Genomic DNA, 24,311 nt, shown 5'->3' with positions numbered 1-24,311 from the left:
GGAAAATCCCCCCCGGGTGGTCACTGGTCTGACTTCCACAGACCGGTCGCCTTGACCAGGAGTGTCCCAGCAGTCCTGCCGGAAGCGCGTTTGCCCACAATGTAATTTCCATTTGATACTGGGAAAGCCCTTCTGAGTGAGCCTCAGTCCCTGGAATGAGTGGACCAGGCTTCCAGGGCACTAATTCCAGGCGTTGTGTTTAAGGGAAGAGCAGGGGAGGCTTTCTCTGGTCCAGAGGAGCTGCAGTGTTTCCCTCTCTGGAAGAATAAGAAATAAAAAAATAAAAACCAAACAAGAAATAAAAGAAAATGAAAAATGAAGAGAATAAAAAATAAACAAAATAAAAAAGGAAATATAAAATACAGAAGAAAATAAAAAAATTAAAAGCAAGAAAACTAAAAAGGAAATAAAATAAAAAGTGAAATAAAAGAGAAAAAAAAAACCTTCTTGGGCACCCCGTTTACTTCCACCCCCCACCCTCCGAACCGTAAACTGGGGGTCACCCCTAAAATGTGAGAAGGGGACCCCGAAACGTGGGTGGGGGAACCCCAGGGACACGAAAAAGTGGAGGGGGAGCCGCGAAACGTCAGGGAAGGGCCCCAGAATGGGTGGGACCCCAGAAAAGCAGGTGAGGCGTCCGCAGTAAGAAAGCGAAGCCAGAAGGTCACGTGGTGAGGGTCCCCCAAGCTGGCGGCGGCGGCGCATGCGCAGTCATTGTGAGACGTCCGCGATCACGTGGTAATTAAGGGCGGTCAAGAGAGGGAATGACGCATGCGCAGTGACTCTCATGGCACTGCAGCGCCCCCTGCTGAACTTAAGGGCGGCACTGCAGCGAAGGGCCCTGCACGCGCGCGGTGCCTGCCGCGGCTGTTCTTGGGAGTCTCGAGGGTCCCGCCCGCAGCGAGGGGAAGAGCAGCGGAGAACGGGGAGGGGGCGGCGGCCCTTCGGAGGCCTGCTCAAGGGGGCGGGGCCCGCCAGGAGGCGGCTGAATCAGCGGCACCGAGCAGGGAAGGAGCGGCCGCACTGGGGCCTGGCCGGTTCCCGGGGCACGACGGGACTTGTGGTCTCCCGTCTCTCTCGGGGTTGGGGGGCGGGACTAAAATGAAGATTTTGAGGTGAAACCGTAGAAATTAGTGAGGGACATTCAAAGGGTAAAGTTGGGGACCGGGAGTGGGAGCGACCGGAATATTTTCAACGCCTCAGCAAAGATGGCGCCCCCCGGACCTGAGGTCCTGCGAGGCCGCACAGAAAGATGGCGGCCCTCGGACCAGAAGTCCTCCAATGCCGTACAGAAAGATGGTCCGCCAAGCCAGAAGTGAAGATGGCGCTACCAGGACCGGAAATGAGCCAGGACAACACTAAATATGGTGGCGCGAGGCCCCCTGCCTCAGAGAGGCGTCTTTCCTGTTGCCTGAGCTCCATCCCAACCCGGACCCCCACCCCGCGCTCGCAGCGCCGTCTCGCTGCGGTGCTTCCCGCTGTGAGGACAGGGCAGGGCTCTCGGCGGCGCCGGGCGCCGGCGGCAGGCACCGGACGGGCAGCCCCGCTTGGGGACGCGGCGCGCGGCTGACAAGCGAGGACCCCAGGCAGGAAGCGGATCGGCGCTCAGGCGGCTTCGCCGCCCGCCCGGCCACCCCGCTCCGCTCTGCTCCGTTCCCGCTCCCGCCCCGGGAGTCTGTGTTTAATGAAACAGCTTTAGTGTTTTGTTACTGGCTTCTTAGGGCTTAAATGCAGAGTTTGAAATGATGCCTTGTGGTTGAGTGAGTGTCTTCCTGCTGAATTCAGCAGGCATTCGGTGAATTTGGGCTTCTGCAGGTGAATTCAGTCTGGTGTTGTGGTTTTGTTTGTTTCTGTACTTGGGACAGTGAACCAAATGTTCTTTTTCCCTCTCCGTCAGTGCTCTGAGGAGACCAAATGTCCAGAATGGTGCCGGTGACTTTGCTTGTGCACCTGCCGGGTAGAGGAGCAGGTTTGGCTCTGTGCAGCCCTGCTCCGGAGGCCGGCAGGGTGCTCTCTGGGTGCCCTGCAGCGCTGCCCTGGGAGCAGAGCAGCCCATGCTGGGCTGTTCCTCAGGGCAGCTCTTGTGCTCTCTCTCGTCCTTTGCAGCGGAGGAGGCGGACCAGCTGAAGAGCCTGTTGCAGCCGAAGCGGCGCGAGCTGGCGCTGGACGTGCCGAAAGCAGAGGAACTGCCTGGGCTGCCAGAGATGCTGAGAAAGGGCTGACGAATTAGTGGTTACCACGACAACCTGTCACCTGTAGCTGAGCTCCACCCACCGCATGTCCAAGGAGCTGCAGGTAATGGAAAGCCAGCTTGTGACCCCCAACTCTTAAGGGCTTTAAAGACAGTTGGGTCCTTTTCTGAGCTCGTCGGGAAGAAACGCCACTGCTCCCATTCCTGCCGGGCCCGTGTGGCTGCCTGCATGCTGAGGATGGAGGGGTGATTGTACCGAGTTCGAGGGAAAGGGAGGAAGGAGCACACTGTGCATATCCCTTTCCTTTCTGCAAATTTGGAGACTAACCAATATTTTCACTGGAGAGAAGACATAACTTCACTTTTTCAACGGCTTTTCTCTTTGTAACTGGTTCCTGTCCCCTCTCCTGAAAGTTCATTTGTTTTTCTTTTCCTTGCTTTCCCCTCCTGCCCCACTGCTTGGTGAATTTTTTCAGGTAAGGAACAAAGTGAAGCAGGAGCAGAATGCCAGGCTGCAGCACCGAGGGAGAATTGGAAGGAGCGCAGCTTGGAGGTGGCAGTGCTGGAGAAGCGTGTTAGTGAGCTGCCAGAGCACCTGGAGAAGAGAAAGGCAGCTCTGTCCCAGGGAGAGAATGTACCAGTAAGTGTGAGAGATGTCCTAACAACAACATAAATTTTGTTACCTGGACAGTCTGAAGTAAAAACTTGCTTGTGGGGGAGGGGGAGTCTGTTCAGATGCTAGACCTGTTGTCTTGATCCATATGTAGTGGAAGTCTTGTGTTATTAAAGTCCTTTTCTTGGTACATTAGTGTTAACCTACTTATTCTTTACAGGCAAGAACTCTTCTAATGTTGTCATGGATTTTTTTTTAAGGTTTTTGTTGATTTTTTTTTTAATTTGCTATTTCTACCTCAAGTTTATAATTTTTATTATAATATATAATAAACCCTAATTATATAGTTATAATGCTTAAAGCTTTCTCAAAAAAGCCTCTAATATTGAGGTATCATTTGCTACTTGTTTTGTCCTTTGTGACTTCTGTTTCAAGCTCTGGACAGACACTGTGGCATAAAATTCTTTACATTTTCATCTTTTTTTTTTTTTCCCCAAAGGTTTCTTCAGATGGGAATTCACCACAGCCAGTGGCTTCTGCTCCAAGGGGAGTGGCAGCAGTAGGTCCTTCTATCCAGTCCTCTACTATGCCACATATTGCTTCCAGACCTGAACTTTAGGTGAAAGCAGCATTCTCAGGTGGGACGTGAGCCTTGCCGGGCAGCTGAGGGTCTGCTAAAATCACAAACTCCGCCCAGCGTGGGAGCTGGGAACCGTTCACAAGCTAAAGCTCCTGCAGGTAAGAGCTTATGATTAATAGTTCTTATCCAGACATGTTTTGGTTCATCTAACTGCTCTGTTTTGGTGGTTTGGGGTTTTGTTTGTTTGTTTGTTTTTGAAGCAAAGAGTTACTTGCGATGTTAAGTCTCGCTACTTGCAATTATTTTTTTTTTGTGCCTGTGAATACATTTATAAGCAGTGAGGTTATACAGTTCAATGTTATAAATTAGGTAATTCTCTTAGTGAGCAACAGGAGTTGTTATACAGTGTGGACTGCAGAAGGATTTGTGTGTAAACTAATTATTTTTTTTATTTTAAAGCTCTCCTAAAAACTATACACCAGTGTGCGTTTGAGTTTCTAGAGTCAGTTTTGGGTCATACCTGGTAACAATCTGGTGCCTGGATTTAACAACTAGCAAAGCCAAGTTTTGTGATCATGCATTTTGGAAATGACACGTGTAAAGGATTTACCATTAGCGTAGCTAACATGGCTACAGGCTCTGAAGTTAGAACTTCAGAAAAGAAGGCTCCCTGCCAAGGTCAAGGAGGAGTCTTAGAAAGCTAAACAAGTTTTTTCATCTCTTATGGACACCTGTGATGCTCCAATTAACACCGGACAACAAAGTATGTTTCTCTTATATATCCAGTGCTGTGTGAAGAAGAATCACACGTCCAGGTGTAGCAGCAGTATATAATAAATGTTCTTCTTCTAATAAACGGACATTTTGCCAACCATATTGGCCTGTGAGCCGTCTGTTCCGAGCCCCTCCACCAGTAGCTTTGTTCTTTGGGGTTGGTTTGTTTGGTTTTGGTTTGTGACTGTGAACCCCTGAAGAGGAAACTCTTCCCCGCCCAGATCTGAGACATTTTGCAGCCCTGAAAAAAGTAGAATTGTACCAGGCCATCCCTGTGCCATCTCTCCAGCTGACCTCCCAGCTCCTGCCCTCCAAGATCACCTCCAAGACTCAGCAGGGAGAGTTCATCTTTTGTAAGGAGTGGATGTAGGGAACCGAGTTTATATGACCCTGGGAGAAACATAGAAGGGGAACTTGGCAAGATAAATGCGGATGTGGTGAGATGTATCCTTGTGTGTGGGAAATTAATTGAGAGTAATTTTCTCCTAGACAGTGAATGCTTAACAAAAAAGTAGATATATAGAAAAGTTACTAAAAAGAATTTACTGCTGATGTAACAGGGTATATAAACCATGAAAGAACTGTAATAAATGATTCAATTATACCACACTCCTTGGAGTCCGTGCCCTAGTATGCCACAAGGGGGTTGAGGTGAACAGCCTGAAAGCCCATCAGGGGCAGCTGAGCTATTCTGTGTCTTTGACCATGATGAGTGGGAGCTCAAGGTTCCCCACGCTGCAATGGTTTTAGGTGGCTTCTTGACCCCTGGAATGTTGAATCTTGCTCTCCTGTTGGAGCCTGACCTCCCTTTCTTGCAGTGACTTGTCAGCTTACCTCCTGATGTAAAGCTCACCTTTCTGCCTGAAACTCATCTGGAAATCAACTCTGCTCTTCCATGGAAAAATGGAATAATAAGTTTTGAATCCGTGTCTGTGTGGAGGCCTTTGACTGGTCACCCACAGCCCACAGTGCTGTGAATAAAGTAACGCCTTGCTTTTTAACACTAGCAATGCAGGGTTTGAGGGTTCTGTTATCCCGAGGATTTCAGAGGTATTTGACAACAGTAGCTGACTCCAGGAAGAGTGAGATTCCTCCCCAGCAGCCCTCACGGCACAGCCCTCGCTGTACCAAGCGGGGCTTCTCCTCTTTTACTGTGGAGAGGCTTGGAGGACATTCAGAACAGCTGTGATTGCCTGACATGGACAGCATTTGTTGTCAATCCCTCAGGGACACGTCCGTGTTCCACATGTGGCAGGGAGCCCTTGGAGCAGCTGTCAGAGTGGGGGTGCCCCCGTGGGTGCTTCCTGCCCGTTCTCCCCCCTTTGGCCACTTCTCCCATAGCCACTCAAGTCAGACTTTCTCCCAAGAAAGTTCTCTGCCCAGCACTGAGCTCCTGGTGCACCTGCAAAAACCAAATTCCCTTAGGCTTGTGGGAAACCTACAGGGTCAGAAGCCTCAGTGGACATGGAGCTCTTAAATCCTTCTCCTATCCAACTTCTGTGTGCGTGTAAGATTTTCTGGGGCCCTGACTAGCCTTTCTGTCTGCTACAGTGGAATATCAGGGCGACGGAGCAGCGGGTGTGTGTGAGGGGGTCTCTCTCTTTGCTGCCTGCTGAGGGGAAGGTGCTGAGAGACTGTGCATGCTCCGAGAGCGAGGGGAACCGTTCGGTGAGAGGCAGACTCGAAGCCTTCATCCCCTGCGACCACCCGAGAGAAGTGGGCAGGCGCCAGAAGGCGTGTCCCGAGATTTCCATAGAAATCCATACCACTCTGGGGTAGTTCCTGAATATGTCAAACCGTGCGATGGATAGGGATGACCTGCTGGGAGAAAACGGGAGCCGTGAGGGGGGAGCGCTCGCGCGTGTCAGGCGGAGTCATCCCCCGCGCGTCCGGCAGCGTAAGAAACAACTAGCGGCTTCATAGCGCCTGTGGCTCTTGAGTTTTACTACCGTGGCCTTTTCCCGGCATCACCGAGGCCTCAGCTGAGATGGGGTGATCCCCAGGCTGAAGCAAAAACCGCTGCGGGCTGAAGCAGCGCGGCACAAGGGCTGAGATGAGAATGGCTCTGGGCTGAGACAAAACCGGCTGCAGCTGAGGCGGGGGGGGGGGGGGCAGTTATGAGGCAGAAAGGGCTGTGGGCTGAGGCAAAACCGGCTGCGGGTTGAGGGAAAAATTGGTCCGGGCTGAGGCAAAACCGACTGTGATCTGAAGGAAAAATGGCTGAGGGTTGAGGGAAAAACTGGCTGCGGATTGAGGGGAAAATTGGTGCGGGCTGAGGGGAAAACCCCTGAGGGCTGAGGCAAGAACAGTTGCCGCTGAGGCGGGGCGGCCCCCAGGCTGAGGCAGCAGCGGCGACGGTTCTCAGCCTGGGCGATGGGGTGGGGGGGGAAGAGGCCAGGCACTGAGCACAGTGGCGAGGAGTCTCCCTACAGCTCCCCGGCCCCACGCCGTCCCGCTCCCAACTTGAAGGAAGCCCCAGTTCCCTCCCACACACACAGCTTTCCGTTTTTCCTTTAATTTTTTCCTGTTCCCACACAAACGCTACATTCTATATACAGACTATATATACAGACTATATATACAGACTATATATACAGACTATATATACAGACTATATATACACACTATATATACACACTATATATACACACTATATGTAAACACTATTTACACAGTCTCGCTCTGTATATACACACACACACGTATGTACATTATCTATATATAAGGGAGCATTATGTAAGGGGCTACAGTGCAGGAGAGTTATGGGGTGTTGTGTAAGTGCCCTAGACAGTACAGAGTCCAGGTATGCCCATAGCACTGTAACACACTATCTATATACAACAGTAATAATTCTACAGTACCTTGTGTGTCTATATATTTTATAAATTTGCACACCTCCCATATAATGCTCCCACATTTAGTAATCTCCATGATGTCAGTTGTGCCATTTCATGGGGAGCCTCCAAGCCATGAGGATCCGCCGTTTTGTGGGGCCTCTCCCAGGGAAGGCTGTCACCCTCCGTGTCAGCCTCAGTTCCCAGGGCAGAACTGGGATGCCTAAAGGACACTCACCTGAGCACAAGCCTGTGGAACAGCCCAGCTCCCTCCCCCTCTGTCCAGAGTGGCACAGACACTCCCGACCTTTCCCAGGAGCTACGAGGCAACCAAGAGGTCAGGAGGCATCGCCAGAAACGACTCAATCACTCTGCTCTCTTTTGCCCTTCTCGACTCCTGCGCAGACCCAAGGTGGCAAATCCCATCAGTCCATGCATTTCCATGCCTGGCCACGATTCCCCTCTGGAGCAGCCCACACCCAGTTTGTCTCCGAGTCTGGAAGATTAGTCTGGTCCCAGAAAGATGCAAGCACCCCGGGCTGGGCTTCTTCCAGCCTGGCTCTGCGCATGCTGAGGCTGCTCTGCGCTCTGCCCGGGCTCTGCGGGGGCTCAGCCCCTCAGACTGCTGCTCTGAAAGCCTCGCATCAGACGTGCCCTTTCGGAGCACACGGGCTGACCTTCTGCTTTTTCAGCTGAGGAAGACTCTCATCCAGGCACAGAGATTGCAAGTGGTCATACAAACCCAATTGTCAAGAACTCAAACACTCTACGGTCCCAGTTGAATACCTGTACCCAGCGGGGGGATTTGTCTGCCCCACTCTCCATCTGGTTGTGGCTGGACTTGCAATTGCACTTTCTTCCTCATATAGAAGTACCACGACTGGGCAAACACAGGCCAGTGGGATGAATTCCAAAGGCAATGTGGTCTGGAGCCGATGAATGAAAGAAACCCTTTCCCAATTCCAAACCATACCAAAACCCCCATCAATGGGACTTCCCAGCTATGAATAACAACAAAAGTTTATTTACAAATGAAGTGGCTGAAAAGATCAGAGTAGATATTGCCTGTTTTCCTAGTCCTTGTCTACTCTGTGCCTCCTTTGCCAGTGGAGGCATTTCCATGTCAGGAAAGGAGACTTCTTCAGGTTGTGTTGCTGCAGCAGTGCCAGGATTTTTGAACTGTGCAGAGGGGCAGGTATCCCCAAGGGACAGTTTGTCCTGTCTCCTGTCTCCTGCAAGGGACCCTGACTTGACTTGGTAGTTCAAAACCCCTTTTCCAGGTGTCAGTGGCTGGGCTGAAGCACAATGTCATGGCAGGGCCCCTGCCCTCACAATCTTCAGTCCCAAAGAGCGAGTGCTGTCTGCTCAGGAACTTGTAGCTTCCTTCTCTACTTGCTCTTCTTTCCCCTCTTGTCCAGAAAGAGAGGTGCCGCAATCAGGTCAAGACTCTCAGTGCAGGTACAAAAACGAAACTAACTTTATTGATTACAGAGGAGTATATATATCTGAGTATACAGAGGAGTATATATATCTGAGTATACACTTCAAACAGCATCTGATTGGTTGATTCTGAGTACACAGCTGGTCTTTCTTAGTTTTCTTTCAAGTCCCTCTATCGTACTTAAAACATCCTGGTCTGTGACATCCCTCAAGTTTTATGGCCTTGTTTACTTCGCTTCCTGCGCGGACAAGGTCACTTCGCCCTGGGTCAGTCACGACATCTTCTTGAAGAATGGCTTCCACATTACAGCGCCTGTTAATCCCGCAACATCTCCCCCTCTCTTATCAAAAACTGCATCAGCCATACTATGAATTCTACTAGCAAAGCACTGAATAATACAAGGAGCCATACAGAGTACAATTCCAATAATTAATACAATGATACATATCCATTTCAAAACATCCTTGACCCATGCAGATAAACCTAATGATAGTAACCAATCGTCCAAAGGATTTGTGCTCACAGTGATCCTTTTTGTATGTTCTTTCAACCACTTCAATTGCTCCTGGATGGACTCTGAGTGATCTGAGAGATTAAAACAGCAGAGTCCTTGGTGTTCCTCACAACCTTTTCCTTGTACCAATAGCAAGTAATCGATGGCAGCTCGATTTTGGAGCACAGCCTTGCGCATGCTGCTCATATCTTGTGCCAATTGGGAAAGTACATTAGTGGTGACATTAGCTTGTTTAGCAGTCCAACACGCAAGGTGTTGTAATTGGGTCAACGCTTCCTCTGCTGCGATTTGGGGAATTATGGCAGCAAACACTCGAGCTGTGGTTCCCCACAAGCTTACCTCATCAGAACAGTCTGAGGACAATTGTTCGAGACTTCTACGAGCTCTTTGTGTTTTGCCATGCAGTATGGTTTGCCATTGCTCTTTAGAAGGTGCTAGGAGAGCAAGTTTTCCAAGATAACAAGCTCCCCCATGGGCTTCTTTGGGGATGCCTTGCCATGCTCTATCACCACAGATAAGGTATATTTGATGTGGCAAGGAGGTAGCATAGGAATAATTAAGGTGGATGTGGCCTGAACCCCATCCATAAACGCGATCAGGAGAACAATATTGGGACGTGTTGTAATTTTTGTGAGGTGTTAACCAGGTACGTCTTTTCTTTTCTGTTAAATTGTACGATCCAAAAAAGACACATCCTGAACCATTTGATGGTCGACTATCCAGTAGGTTTAACTCCTGAGGATCCCAAGGCAAAGGTTCTTTAAAACTTTTCAACAGCATACCTAAGCAATAACTAGCATTTCGTGCAGTACAATTTATACTTACTACATTCTTAGCAAGCTCAAATGGACTTACAGGAACACCGATTAGGCAAGTCTTAAAAGGATTAGTTGCTGCAGTGAGATGCAAGCAAAAGGCAGAGGTGTTTGTCTGAGTTGCCCATTGAATCCACAGATTGTCTTGGGCTTGCGTCTCACCGATGGCAAATAACAGGAGAAGGAAAGAAAGGGTCAGGAAGGTAATGCCTTTTTGATCCACGGTCGAACCCATTTGGCTGGGATCCAGATGGTATCGTTACCTGTAGAGACACAAGCGTAGCCACGACCCCAGGTTATTAATTGCTGTGGACCTTGCCAAGCATTCTGTTTGGGATCCCATATTTCAACAGACACATCTGGATATTGGACAGTAGAGGATAAAAAGTGCAAAGACATTGGTGCTATATATTGCGTTTTGGGAGCTTTTGGCGATTCAACAAGATTTTTCCAATTGTGGACATATAATGCTTTTAGAACTACCTGTTGTGGTGACAGGGTCTGCTCCCCCTCTTTCATTAAAACACGGAATAAACGTTTAAGGTCTTGGTGCTTTCGCTCAACAATAGCTTGACCGGTGCTGTTGTACGGGATGTCGGTAGTATGTCGTACATTCCAGCGTGAGAGAAAATCATTGGAATAAGTGCTAGTATAATTTGGGCCATTGTCAGTTTTAATTTCTTCAGGAACACCTAAAACAGCAAAGGCTTGCAGCCAATGTAAACAAGTGGATTTGCTGGAAGTACTCGTTAGTGGCGTAGCCCAGGTCAGTTTACTGAACGTATCCACGGTAACGTGAACATACTTAAATCTGCCAAACGAGGGAACTAATGTAATGTCAGTTTGAAAAAGGGAACGTGATGAAAGGCCACGGGGATTCGTTCCCATCTGCTGTAAAGGAGGGAGACGGGCACAGTCAGGGCAGGCAGAAATAATGGATTGCGCCTCAGGTTTTGAAATATTAAACTCTGCACTGAGGCTGGGGGCGGATTGATGAAAAAACGCATGCGATTGTTGAGCGGAAAGGAAAGCAGAGGACTGAACTGCAGGAGCACTAACAGCGGTATCAATCATGGCATTACCTTCTGCAAGGATTCCAGGAAGCAGAGAATGACTTCTCAAATGAGTTACAAAAACAGGGTGGTGTCTAAGATTAACAACATTTAGTAATTCTAGTAACAGATCAGCAATGACAGGGTTAGCTACTTTTCCCAAAAGAGAGTCTTCGATACGGTTAACAATAGAATAAACATATAAAGAATCAGTTACTAAATTAAAAGGTACAGTAGAAAAGGTAACAAATGCTAATACAACAGCTTTTAGCTCAAGGACTTGCACAGAAACATTTGGAAGTGAGTCAGTAACAACTTTCCAGTTGCTGTCCTGTAAATAGGCATAACCATATTTGTGAGTACGTCCACTAGCGTCTGTAAAAACAGTAAGAGCATCTGGGAGGGGAGAGTCAGAGAGGATTTTCAAGGGTACAAATGGGAGATTGGCTGAAAATATAGGAGACGCAGGAAAGTGATTATCAATGTTTAATCCAACTATAGCTGTAGCAAAGGTGACAGAAGTATCTGCCCATTCCTCGACCAATTGCAGGTTAGAAATAGGCAAGATAAGGTAATCAAGATCTTTACCAAATAAACAACGAGTCCTATGTTTAGCTTTAAACAGCAAATCGCCTAATTGATCTACTCTTTTCTGGATAGATGTTGTTGGGGTGGATTTTGTAAACACCCATTCAAGAATATAGCATGTTTTGTGATCAGCCTCTAGTTGCCCAATAAGGGCAAAAAATTCTCTCGCAACATTGAGGACAAACAGATAAAGAGGTAAATGCGCATCATAGCGATGGGCACACACGTTCTCTAATTTCGTAGAGATATGTTGAAGAGCTTCTTGTGCAGCTGGAGTTAGGGTCCTGGGCTCTGCTATAGAGGTTGAATTTTTAAGGAGGTCGATTAGTGGCTCTAATTCTGTATTAGAAATTCCAGCCCAAGGGCGAACGCTTTGAATGTCCCCAATTAACTTTTGAACATCATTGACTGTTTGAATTGTAGGATGAAGTGATAATTTTAAAGGCCGAAAGCGATTTTTCGTGACTTCAAAACCCAAGTAATGCCAGGGATCTATCTGTTGAATTTTTTCAGGAGCAACAGATAGGCCCCAATTTTGTAATTCTGACAATAATTCATTTTGTTCCTTTTCTGGTAGGGGTTTAGGACTGGCCACAAGGATATCATCCATATAGTGATAGGTAATGTAATTGGGGTGGCTTTGACGCCAATTTTGTAAAGCTTGATTGACATACCATTGACAAATGGTAGGACTGTTTTTCATACCTTGCGGTAATACAACCCATTCGTATCTCGCCATGGGTGCAGAATTGTTGATTTGAGGAACACTAAAGGCAAAGCGTTTAGTATGATCAGGATGAAGGGGAATGCTAAAAAAGCAATCTTTAATGTCAATAATGAACAAGGAGTAATCTTTAGGAAGACCAGCTGGAGAAGGAAGGCCAGGTTGGAGTGCTCCTAAAGGAAGCATTTGGTTATTCACTTCTCTTAAATCATGTAAGAATCGCCATTTACCTGATTTCTTTTGAATAACAAAGACAGGTGTATTCCATGGACTCTGAGAAGGGACAATGTGTTTTTTCTCCAGTTGTTCTTGTACTAAAATATGTAATTGTGTCAATTTTGCTTGAGGAAGTGGCCACTGAGCAACCCAAATAGGGTCATCGTTTATCCAGCCTAACTTGATCAGTGGTTGCCCTTGGAGTTGCTCAGTGGCCCCTACTAAAAATGGTTAGAAGTGAGAACCATACGCCATTGACTCAAAGCATCACGACCCAATATCCGTAAAGTTGTCTGCAAAATGTATGGACGTACAGAAGCGACGTTGCCTTCATTATCTGAGATCTGAAAAAAATTTTGACTTTGAATGGTTTGGGCTATTCCGGAAACACCCAGAATAGATTCTTTTTTCGCATGTTTTAACCAAGTATCTGGCCATGCATCTGCTGGAATTATAGTAACATCAGAACCCGAATCCAGCATCATTTCAGCTCGTAAGTGAACCGCAGGGTCATCTGCAGAAGTGACAAGGACTGATCGGAGTGGTTTGTTATTTGAGAGTATTTCTGTGAAGGCAACTAAAGGTCCTGTACTTCCAAAACCACCTGTTCTTTCAGTGTTACTGATGCAATGCTGAGGCACCTGGGGATAAAATGGTATTAGTTGAGCAATTTTACTGCCTGTAGGGAGAAAAAAGGGTGGATGTAAAACTCTCAACATAATTTGAACAACACCATTATAATCAGCATCAATAACACCAGGTTGAACAAAAAGCCCTTGTTTGGTGGCAGAGGAACGTCCTAAAAGTAAAGCAGCAAGTCCATTTCCAATGGGTCCCTTAAAAGTGGTAGGAATTAAATGAACTGAATCATCTGTGATAGTTACAGATTGAGAAGTTACCAGGTCAAGCCCTGCACTGCCCCGGGTGGCTGCTTCGGCAGCGTACTCGGGTTGGGGGGTGTTTGGATAGGGTTCACCGCCGCGCCCCCCACGCGGCTCCTGAAGTTTCCCTGGTCTTGCTTTGTTGGTCCAAGTAAGGGTGTCCCATCCTTTCTGAATTTGGATCGGCAATCTGCAGCTCTGTGACCGGGTTTTTCACATCGATGACACATTCCTGTAAAAGAACTCATAGAAATAGCTTTAAATCCCCCCTTAAAGCGCTGGGGACACTGTTTACGAAAGTGCCCAAGCTGTCCGCAGCTAAAACATTTTTCCGGATTTTTATCTCCACGACCTTGCAGCTGTGCTTTTGTAAGCGCAGCAGCTAGAGCAGAGGCATGAATAGTTGCTTTCTCTTTCTCTAGCTCTAAAGGAGCTCGAGCACACTGTTCAATAATTTGAGTAAGAGAGGCCCCTGCTGGCAGAATAGTGATCATCCTTTTGCAAGCTGTGTTAGCATTCTGAACAGCTATTTCCCGCACCATAGTGTCTTTCATGTTATGTGGTATGTCCGGTGCTACTTCAACTCCTTCTTTCACTCTATCCACAAAGGAGAGGAAAGGTTCATCATCCTGTTGCCTAATATGTAGATAAGGCTGCTTTGGTTTACCCATCTGCGGTAATGTCATGAAGGCTTCGAGAGCAGCTGCTTTGCTTTGCGCAAGAACACGAGCGTCCAGGGCGGCTTGCATCTGCGGGTCTACAAATTGCCCTTTTCCCATTAATTGATCTAAAGTAGCAGTACGCAGGGGATCTCCGACTGGCAAATCTAAGTTCGCTACCTGAGCTACTTCCAATCTCTCTTGCCATTTTGTCAAAAACAGTAAAAAACTTGTGGGTCCCAAAATTAACTCAAAAATGCTACGTAAATCAGCAGGTACCAATTCCTGATAGCGAATGATCGTTTCAACTTGTTTTTTGACTAATCGGTTATCTATACCATAGTCAATTACTGCTTTTTGGACTCGTGTAATTAGATTCCAATCCAGAGGTGCCCATTGCCGTTGGTTCCCCTGTACAAGCACAGGGGCTGCGGTAAAGCTAAAATCACCTGTGAGTTCTGCATTTGTAATGATTCCCCTCCATCTCTTGTGATGATCAAAATTCGGATCACGGGGAGGTACTGAACCATCAGGTAAGGGAACCTTGGGGGTAGCACCCGAGTCCACAAGGGATCGCCCTGGTAGTGTTCGTTTTGGCGGCGGCGATTTGTTCCACCAATCTTGTAATTTTTGCGGCAAACTTTGATTCTGACTCGCTGAGGGAGCTGCATCATCATACACATCTGGAGGATAGTGTTTCTGATAAGCAACTATCTCTCCTTTTTCTACCGCACTTAACGGGGGTGCTCCCTTTGAAGTAAGAAAATCATCAGCGGTCTCTTCATCCCAGTGTCTTTGTTTAACCATATTAATGACCCAGCAACGTCGTTCAGGAGAAATGCCTTCCACAACAAATTCTTTATTTAATTGCTGTTCAATATTTTTTAGTCCCTCAACGATTGCTTTATGGGCTGCTTTATACTGACTCCTTATTGCAGGCTTAGTTGCAGCTTCCTTATCCAAAGCTTTCATTTCTTTTAACAATTTTGTCATGACATTTGTTTGGGCTTGCAAAAGCGTTGATAGAGTAGGATTAGTATCAACTTCCATAGGTTCAGACGGCAGTGGAACATGGGTTGGGTCAGCCGGGGGTGCGGAAGGCACGGGTTCGGGCGGGGGATTCCACGGGGGAATAAGATCGTCATATGGTCCCCGTTCAGCTGCTGCAGCAGTATAAGCTGGCACCCCGAGGTCGATGAGAGACTCTTCCGAGTCCTCCTCGGCATATTCAGGGTTAATATCTGAGCCGGCTGCGGGAGGGGGGGGCTCTTCCACCTCCGGTGCAGGCGGCACTGGGGCGGCAGCTGCTGTAAACACAGCAGCACGTACAGCAGCTTCTACACTCGCTTCAGCGCCTAACCGTTCAATAAGCAATCGGACCTGCCGATATGTCGGCGCAAGAGCCTTGGCTTCTTTATTATTTATTTGCACCGCTTCCCATAATTCTGCCCCAACTTTACGCCAGGTATCATCCTTAAAAACGTCCGTGGAATCATGCAAAAATCCGCGGCGTTTCGCCCAGAATAATAAGTCCACTACTTGAGTACGCGACAAAGTTTCATCTGCCTTTTTCCCCAAGTTCATTACTGCATCAACAGTAGCACGCTCTACTGCAGAAATAGACGACCCCATCCTGAGCAATTCAAATCAGCCTCGATGGGCTCCGACTCACCGGTCGACTGTGGCCACAAAACACGTCTCTCTCGGACGTCCGGTCGCAACCGCACCTCGGGAATTTGCAGGTATCAAGTTGCACAGAACAGTATCACGTCGCGGGGTCACCAAGATGGCAATCAGGTCAAGACTCTCAGTGCAGGTACAAAAACGAAAACTAACTTTATTGATTACAGAGGAGTATATATATGTGAGTATACACTCAAACAGCATCTGATTGGTTGATTCTGAGTACACAGCTGGTCTTTCTTAGTTTTCTTTCAAGTCCCTCTATCGTACTTAAAACATCCTGGTCTGTGACATCCCTCAAGTTTTATGGCCTTGTTACTTCGCTTCCTGCGCGGACAAGGTCACTTCGCCCTGGGTCAGTCACGACATCTTCTTGAAGAATGGCTTCCACATTACAGCGCCTGTTAATCCCGCAACAGAGAGGGAGCCAGCAGAGGTTCCTGTGCCGCTGTTCTGGGTCTCCTGACTGCATCAATCAGAGGAGCCATCTCGACAAGACTCTTGGATTTTCCTAAAAACGGATGGCTGCACCCAAAACCAAAGAAGAACAAAAGGAGCCATTACTTTCCAAATGCAGTTTCTCACAGGCTCCAGCAGGATTCCTCTGGTTACCAGCAATACACATCAGGAGGGACGTAGGGAACTATCTAGACCTCCAACTTCCTCTGAGGAAAGGCCAAGACAGATGGCACTGGAGAAGACAAGGTGCCAGGGAGAGCTTATTGTGCCTTTCAGTCCTTCAAGGGGACACATTTTTTCAAAGGGCCCGGTTGCAATGGGACAAAGGATCATGGTTTTCAAGTGGAAGAGGATAGATTCTGGTTACATCTCAGGAAGTCATTGTTTAGAATGAGGGTGCTGAAACACTGGCACAGGAAGTGGATACCCCATCCCTGGTCAGGTGGGACAGGGCTCTGAGCAACCCGGTCTAGTTGAAGATGGCCCTGCTCGTTGCAGGGGGGTTGGACTAGATGCCACTTAAAGGTCCCTTCCAAGCCAAATTATTCTAGAATGCTACTTAGTTGTTTAGCTGATGACAAAGCCCATCCCTGGACAGCTGTTTCACCTGCAGCCACTTTACCTTCAGCAGCTGCCTGGCCGTCCATCGACGCTTTGCATTCGGGTTCAGGCAGGACTGCAGGAAGGAACGGAACACAGGCGACAGGTTTCTGGGAGTCTCCAGCTCGGGTGGCATGTCCTTAGGCTTGGGACAAAGGAAACACAAGACAGCCATTAACCATCCCTCCCCGAGGGGAAAGCTCCAGCACAGGCCAGTCCTTGCTTTCTGAGACTTGACCTGGGGCTTCTCCAGGAGCCCTGATCAACATTTGAGCTTAAGGAAGCAGAGAATTTTCAGCATCCAGACCAGTCCTGCTAATTCCCTTCAACTCTTTTTGCTGCCTTCTGCAAGGCAAATGCAATCCAAAAGAAGTCTTCCAAGAAAAGTCAGGGACCTTTTTCAGATAGACTGGAAGACTGACATTTTCCATAATTGTTGCCTTCCTCAGGAATTAACTGTGCAGCATTTAACTTGGTTTCAGCTGTTAGTCATGGGGTTTTATCCCAGTATACCTTCCTGGACTATTGCACACTCCTTTGGTGTAAGAGCGGGTCATTTCATTTTAGGGAATTAGCATCTACAACTGCAAACTGGAAATACATTGGCTTACTACAAGGAGCTGTGCTAGAACCTACTTTTAGAAATGTACTGGCTAATACATACTTGTGGCAGTACTAGAAGCAGTGACCTGCCCTGAAAGGCTCAGGTAAGCAGTGGGCACTGGTCCAAGTTTGAAAAGACTTCTGGCCTGCAGATCCCCTTGAAATGCTTTTCACAGTAATTCTCCAACGGGAGAATCCTGCTGCTGAAAAATTCCTGCCATTGGGAGATCCAGCTCCAAGGGAGTTCAAAGAGCACAGGAGGAATTCAAGCATTGTTGGAGGCCAAAACTGCCCATTTCTGCACTGGCACATGTCACTTCTCCTGTGAGCAGATGTGCTCCAGGACACTTTTAGACGTGGGCCTTGGTGGGACTAGTTCAAGCTGATGTGAGTGGGAGAAAGATATGGCTCAGGGGAGAAAGGCAGGGCTCTCTGACAGTATTTGCACCTTACCCGTGTAGGACCATCCACCATTTCTAGTGCCGTGATCCCAAGGGCCCAGATGTCCACTTTGGCATCATATCGGTCTCTTCTCAACATTTCTGATACCATATAGAAAGGTGTTGAAAAAAATGACCTCCATGTCTTTCGCTGGGGCTGAAGCCAAGCACATAAGCCAAAATCAACTGCAGAAAAAAGAAATAGAGTTAAAACCGGCTTGAATTATGAAAGCAAGCACAAGAATTCCCCACTCTCAGTCTGAGAGCACAGTGTTGAATCTAGCTGGAAGAGTGGCTGTGCTCTGTTTCCTCTGGAAGGGACATACCCAAACCAAAGGCACTCTTGACAGCCTCATCCTCTCTAGAGCTCTCTGCACATTGCAACTCTGCTCTCAGCTTACAGCAGTGGGCTGGGCACTCCCACCAGCACCACTTTTGGGGAACTGGCAGGCACTCAAAGGCAACCCCAGACCCTGCCTCCCAGGAACGCTGTGCCTGACCAAGAACACCTACTCAGTTTGACAGATCCATCCATTCCGAGAAGAATACTGTCACTTTTGATGTCTCTGTGGATCACTCGATTTGAATGAAGGAAGTCCAGGGCTTTCAGGCACTGAGATTAAACAAAGAAACACAAGGGGAAAAATTAATTAGGTTGATTTTATCGCAGAAAAAAAGAAATGGCTCTAAAAGGTCAAATTTCAGGTGACACATCAATTGCAGACATACCTCAAGTGGCAAAGTTTGGAATAATAAATGAATTAAATTGAAATTAAACTAGAAAGGAAAGTACAACAACATTATAGGAGTATAATAACAGAGTACAAGAAATGTAGTGAGACTGGCAGGCCGTTCACTTGGATGCTCTTTTCTTCTCCACATCAGAACAGCAACGCAGAAACAAAGCTCTGAACAGGAAATCACTCCTGTTCTTACCACCTTTTGCAAAGAACCATCCTGTCCAAGCTGTCAGAAGCAAGGGCAGCATCCCTTACCTCCCGACTGATAGAGGCTATCATCTCTTCCTCAAGAGCTTGTATGGAAATGACATCGCCTAAGGTGCATCCCTCCACATATTCCGTCACCAGCCAGAGTTCTTCATTGAAAAGGTAGCTGAAAGAAGAAACCCACAGCATGGAGATGAATGGCCCCAGCTAAATGACCTTATGGGAAAGACTGCAGTTGTGTTTTCTTGCCAGGTCACTTGTAAATGAAGAGAGAATCTGAGCAGGCTAAATGAGAAAGGCTCATCTGTGAAAAAGGAGATGTCTTAGATGGCAAGCAAGGCAAAAATGCAGTTTAGTGACAGCAGAGAGAAATCTGGAACCAGGACATTGCCATCAGCTGCTTCATCATCTTAACTCATCCCTTCCAGCCTGAACTCCAGGAAGCAGGCAACACAGACTTCTCCATGGGAGGAGAGTGTGCACCACTGAGGGCAGATGTTGGTCAACCCCTTGGAAAGCATTGCATAAAGTGCATTCAGAAACAGGGAAAACCATTTAAAACCTGGCACATTGTGTGGTTGTGCAAACAAGAGCCTAGTCTTCCTGGCATCCACACCAACAGAAAGTAGAAGGAAAACCCCAAGGGCAATAATTTCTAGGTGGGTTTATCAGCACGTATCATTACGGCACAGAAAAGATGATCAGTTTGAAAAAAACCAGACCCCAAAAGAACAGGGAGGTAGTGAACTGAAGGGCTGTGGGTTTAGGAAGACATGGCAGATGCAGGTTTTGGAAGACACGCTTCAAACTACGTATACCAGAAAAGGCCAAGGCAGACACAAGGCACATGTGAACCTCGGTGTGATAATCCCTGAACCACTCACCTGTCTATATAGTGAATGATATTGGGGTGCCTCATTCTCTTCAGGACTGCAACCTCAGTTAAAACAAGCTCCCTTTTGTTCTTTCTGTCGCGGAGAAAAATCTTCTTGATGGCCACCTAAAAGGAGATTGAAAGCCACAGACTTGAGAAGTCTGTTGCACAGGACCACAATGCACATGGAGCAGGTGTTTTTGGAATGATGGAGCCAGGGTGGGCCAAACTGCCTGGGATTAGACACCAGAGCTTCTTAACTGACAGGACAAGAGGCGATTCCTCCGCTCGCCCTTGTGTGCCAGTTACAGGACACATGGCTATAGACATTTTGCCTTGTAAACTCTGGACAAATGGTCTGCAAACAATCAATCCGTAATGGAGGAAATCCCATCCTAAAAGGTCATGAGGGTTACAAAAAAAATACAATCCCTGCACTTTGTAACATCTTGAAGTTGGATTTTGCAACTCTAAAGAACGTTTTTAACCCAGTTCCTATTTGCAGTTCTTTTCTGGGTTTGAAAAGGAATAACCCATTCTAGGGTATTTTATGGATGTGGCCGGGGTTATGAGCAGCGCTCAGGGCCTTTAGATCCCTTGCAGACTCCTGTGTAAGTGCACTTCCCAAGTGCAGCACTGCAGCTGGGTAAGGAGCCACCAAGTAGCTGATGCATTAGCATAGTCAGTAAATAAGTCTGAGCAAAGGTGTCCTTCTCTGAAAGATACCCCTGCCCTCCTTGTGTTCTTTTGGGGACTTAATAAGGACAAGGTCTGTCCAAACCGTGTCTTGCAGGCTGACACTTGTCTGCCCTCAGAGGAACAGTCTCTGCAGCAAAGATCTCGTGGCCACCCAGAGCTGTGGCCACAGCTCCCAGCGGAGGGGAAAGCACTCGAGAGCTGCACAATCTGCCGGGGGTGCTGGCCCTTACCTGTCCTCCTGTGGCAATGTCAACTCCTCGGAAAACTCTTCCACAAGACCTAGAAACAGAGCAGCAGCCAAGAAAGGAGAAGGCGTTTAGGCCCTGGGTGAGAAAGCCAGCCCAGAGAGCAGAGCTCTGCTGCCCAGAGTGTTTATAAAACACTCGGCTTCAGCCAGCAGCCCAGCAGCCCAGCAGCCCAGCAGCCCAGCAGCCCTCTGCCATGCAGGGTGGCCAGGAGAAAACATAGGACATACTCCACGTCCTGCTCCTTGTTACAGGCAAGAGACTGCCAGCATTGAGTTGTCTTTGACAATGCCTTCTGACCACAGTTATTAAATACTGATCAGGACTGACAGACAGGAGGATGTAAGCCCAGTGTCTGCCCATGTTTGCAGCTTGCCTGACTGCATGCTTGATATGACACCAGCAAAATCCCTGGCCCATGGTTTTGTAGAAGTAGCTGAGATTGGACTTACCCTTGGCCAATTTGCTGCTGTAAAGTGTATTTCTTCATAGGGTTCTCCTCACTCACAATGCCCTCTGAAAGAAACAACATGAAAGACGCTCATGTGAAACAGAGATACCACCTTGCAGCAGATCCAAAAGGCAGCCCCACTGTGCAGGGCTGTGAGCCCTTTGTAGTCAGCTGGTAACAACAATCACAAGAGCAACAGAGGCAGCTCTGAAGCACAGGTGGCTCGACAAACACTCTGTTCCTTTAGTACAGCTAAAGTTGACATGCATACCATGGACTGCTCCACCAGAAGTGAAATACATGATACGTACTGAGATCGGCGAGGTAAATACTTGTTAGTGAGGATATCAGTTGTGGCTGGTCTGAGCTTTTTCTCCCTGTGCTGGTTTCTGCAGAGCTTTTCTTCCCAGTGCTTGTTTTCTGTGTGCATTTTTTCCCAGTGGCTCTTTTGCCAGTGCTTGTGCTTGGCATTTCAGTGTCGGGCAAGGAGACTTCTTTAGGTTGTGGTGCTGCAGCAACACCTGCCATTGCAGAGCTCTTGAGGATCTGTGGCAAGAATTAGTTTATGTCAGAAAGGTGGCTTGCAGAGATGTCCTGAGATCATAGTTCAAATGCAAACCCTTGGGAAGATGCTGTTGGCCACAAGTCAGGCTCTTAAACTGTCTTTTGCTGCCCACTTCACAAAGTGAATGGACGAGAAGAAAAGACTGGATTTACACAAGTTCATGGGCAGTTTCCTCTTCAATTTTCATGCATTTTGTCAACTGGGTCGTGCAGAGGGGCAACTACCCTCTAGGGCACAGTTATTGCTGTGTGTCCTGAAAGGGACAGTCTGACTCAACTTGGAAGTTCCAGACTGCTTTTCCAGGTGTCAGTGGCTGGGCTGAAGCACCATGTCATGACAGGGCTACAGCCCTCACAATCTTCAGCCACAAAAAGCAAGCGCTGTCTGCTCAGGAACTTGCAGCTCTGATTGACACCAAAGGCAGTGCTAATGTACTCTGGCACTTACTGATTTCACTCCTTCAGGCTTTGCTTTGACAACTTTCTTCTCTACTTGCTCTTCTTTCCCCTCTTGTCCAGAAAGAGAGGGAGCCAGCAGAGGTTCTGGTGCCGCTGTTCTGGGTCTCCTGACTGCATCAATCAGAGGAGCCATCTCGACAAGACTCTTGGATTTTCCTAAAAACGGATGCTGCACCAAAAAACCAAAGAAGAACAAAAGGAGCCATTACTTTCCAAATGCAGTTTCTCACAGGCTCCAGCGGGATTCCTCTGGTTACCAGCAATACACATCAGGAGGACGTAGGGAACTATCTAGACCTCCAACTTTCCTCTGAGGAAAGGCCAAGACAGATGGCACTGGAGAAGAGAAGGTGCCAGGGAGAGCTTATTGTGGCCTTTCAGTCCTTCAAGGGGACACATTTTTTCAAAGGGCCCGGTTGCAGTGGGACAAAGGATCATAGTTTTCAAGTGCAAGAGGATAGATTCTGGTTACATCTAAGGCAGTCATTGTTTAGAATGAGGGTGCTGAAACACTGGCACAGGAAGTGGATACCCCATCCCTGGTCAGGTGGGACAGGGCTCTGAGCAACCCAGTCTAGTTGAAGATGTCCCTGCTCGTTGCAGGGGGGTTGGACTAGATGCCACTTAAAGGTCCCTTCCAAGCCAAACTATTCTAGGATGCTACTTAGTTGTCATTTGAAAAGCACCAAGACTGGAGATTAGTAGGAGAGGAGGCCTCCTGATGCCTCTGAATTTAGCTGATGACAAAGCCCATCCCTGGACAGCTGTTTCACCTGCAGCCACTTTACCTTCATCAGCTTCCTGGCCGTCCATCGACGCTTCACCTTCCGTTTCAGGCAGGACTGCAGGAAGGAACGGAACACAGGCGACAGGTTTCTGGGAGTCTCCAGCTCGGGTGGCTTGTGCTTAGGCTTGGGACAAAGGAAACACAAGACAGCCATTAACCATCCCTCCCCGAGGGGAAGAGCTCCAGCACAGGCCAGTCCTTGCTTTCTGAGAGTTGACCTGGGGCTTCTCCAGGAGCCCTGATCAACATTTGAGCTAAAGGAAGCAGAGAATTTTCAGCATCCAGACCAGTCCTGCTAATTGCCTTCAACTCTTTTTGCTGCCTTCTGCAAGGCAAATGCAATCCAAAAGAAGTCTTCCAAGAAAAGTCAGGGACCTTTTTCAGAAGGACTGGAAGACTGACATTTTCCATAATTGTTGCCTTCCTCAGGAATTAACTGTGCAGCATTTAACTTGGTTTCAGCTGTTAGTCATGGGGTTTTATCCCCGTATACCTTCCTGGCCTATTGCACACTCCTTTGGTGTAAGAGCGGGTCATTTCATTTTAGGGAATTAGCATCTACAACTGCAAACTGGAAATACATTGGCTTACTACAAGGAGCTGTGCTAGAACCTACTTTTAGAAATGTACTGGCTAATACATACTTGTGGCAGTACTAGAAGCAGTGACCTGCCCTGAAAGGCTCAAGTAAGCAGTGGGCACTGGTCCAAGTTTGAAAAGACTTCTGGCCTGCAGATCCCCTTGAAATGCTTCTCACAGTAATTCTCCAACGGGAGAATCCTGCTGCTGAAAAATTCCTGCCATTGGGAGATCCAGCTCCAAGGGAGTTCAAAGAGCACAGGAGGAATTCAAGCATTGTTGGAGGCCAAAACGGCCCATTTCTGCACTGGCACATGTCACTTCTCCTGTGAGCAGATGTGCTCCAGGACACTTTTAGACGTGGGCCTTGGTGGGACTAGTTCAAGCTGATGTGAGTGGGAGAAAGATATGGCTCAGGGGAGAAAGGCAGGGCTCTCTGACAGTATTTGCACCTTACCTGTGTAGGACCATCCACCATTTCTAGTGCCATGATCCCAAGGGCCCAGATATCCACTTTGGCACCATATCTGTCTCCTCTCAACATTTCTGGTGCCATATAGAAAGGAGTCCCAATGAAAGATGTCCGTTTCTTCTCCCAGGGCATAAGCCAAGCACAGAAGCCAAAATCAACTGCAGAGAAAAACAAGTACTGATAAAACCAGCTTGAATTATGAAAGCAAGCACAAGAATTCCCCACTCTCAGTCTGAGAGCACAGTGTTGAATCTAGCTGGAAGAGTGGCTGTGCTCTGTTTCCTCTGGAAGGGACATACCCAAACCAAAGGCACTCTTGACAGCCTCATCCTCTCTAGAGCTCTCTGCACATTGCAACTCTGCTCTCAGCTTACAGCAGTGGGCTGGGCACTCCCACCAGCACCACTTTTGGGGAACTGGCAGGCACTCAAAGGCAACCCCAGACCCTGCCTCCCAGGAACGCTGTGCCTGACCAAGAACACCTACTCAATTTCACAGATCCATCCATTCCGAGAAGAATATTGTCACTTTTGATGTCTCTGTGAATCACTAGATCTGAATGAAGGA

The 24,311-nt window shown here is 47.8% G+C and overlaps 2 protein-coding genes and 1 long non-coding RNA gene across 3 annotated transcripts in view; 1 reads left to right on the top strand and 2 right to left on the bottom strand.

The window, feature by feature from the left end:
- Positions 1–24,311, bottom strand: part of LOC135421583 (serine/threonine-protein kinase PAK 3-like) — a 158,953-nt gene that overhangs the window by 71,990 nt on the left and 62,652 nt on the right. The window lies entirely within an intron of this gene.
- On the top strand, positions 1,643–4,258 carry LOC135421592 (uncharacterized). The gene is made up of 3 exons (XR_010434102.1): positions 1,643–2,295; positions 2,668–2,831; positions 3,304–4,258. It is a non-coding gene; the product is annotated as an uncharacterized LOC135421592 (long non-coding RNA).
- Positions 18,561–23,816, bottom strand: LOC135421726 (serine/threonine-protein kinase PAK 3-like). The gene is made up of 8 exons (XM_064670411.1): positions 23,730–23,816; positions 22,695–22,817; positions 21,896–22,075; positions 21,195–21,429; positions 20,885–20,948; positions 20,418–20,466; positions 19,499–19,614; positions 18,561–18,780 (listed from the first exon to the last, which is right to left on the bottom strand). Exons 1-8 carry the CDS (start codon positions 23,814–23,816, stop codon positions 18,600–18,602), a joined length of 1,035 nt encoding a protein of 344 aa, XP_064526481.1. The 3' UTR covers positions 18,561–18,599.

Source organism: Pseudopipra pipra, chromosome 13 (assembly GCF_036250125.1).
Source record: "Pseudopipra pipra isolate bDixPip1 chromosome 13, bDixPip1.hap1, whole genome shotgun sequence".
NCBI classification, from domain to species: domain Eukaryota; kingdom Metazoa; phylum Chordata; class Aves; order Passeriformes; family Pipridae; genus Pseudopipra; species Pseudopipra pipra.
The sequence above is the reverse complement of the archived record's forward strand: the minus strand, read 5'-3'. Positions and strand labels throughout refer to the sequence as shown.

What these genes read in the sequence shown, in the direction of transcription:
- LOC135421726 (XM_064670411.1), bottom strand. Translation starts at nt 23,816, where the DNA reads ATGTTGAGAGGAGACAGATATGGTGCCAAAGTGGATATCTGGGCCCTT. An exon ending in CGGCCAGGAAGCTGATGAAG is followed by an intron (nt 22,076 to 22,694) that starts GTAAAGTGGCTG and finishes TTTTTGGTGCAG; the next exon opens with CATCCGTTTTTAGGAAAATC. An exon ending in ACATTGCCACAGGAGGACAG is followed by an intron (nt 19,615 to 20,417) that starts GTAAGGGCCAGC and finishes ATCTCCTTTTAG; the next exon opens with GTGGCCATCAAGAAGATTTT.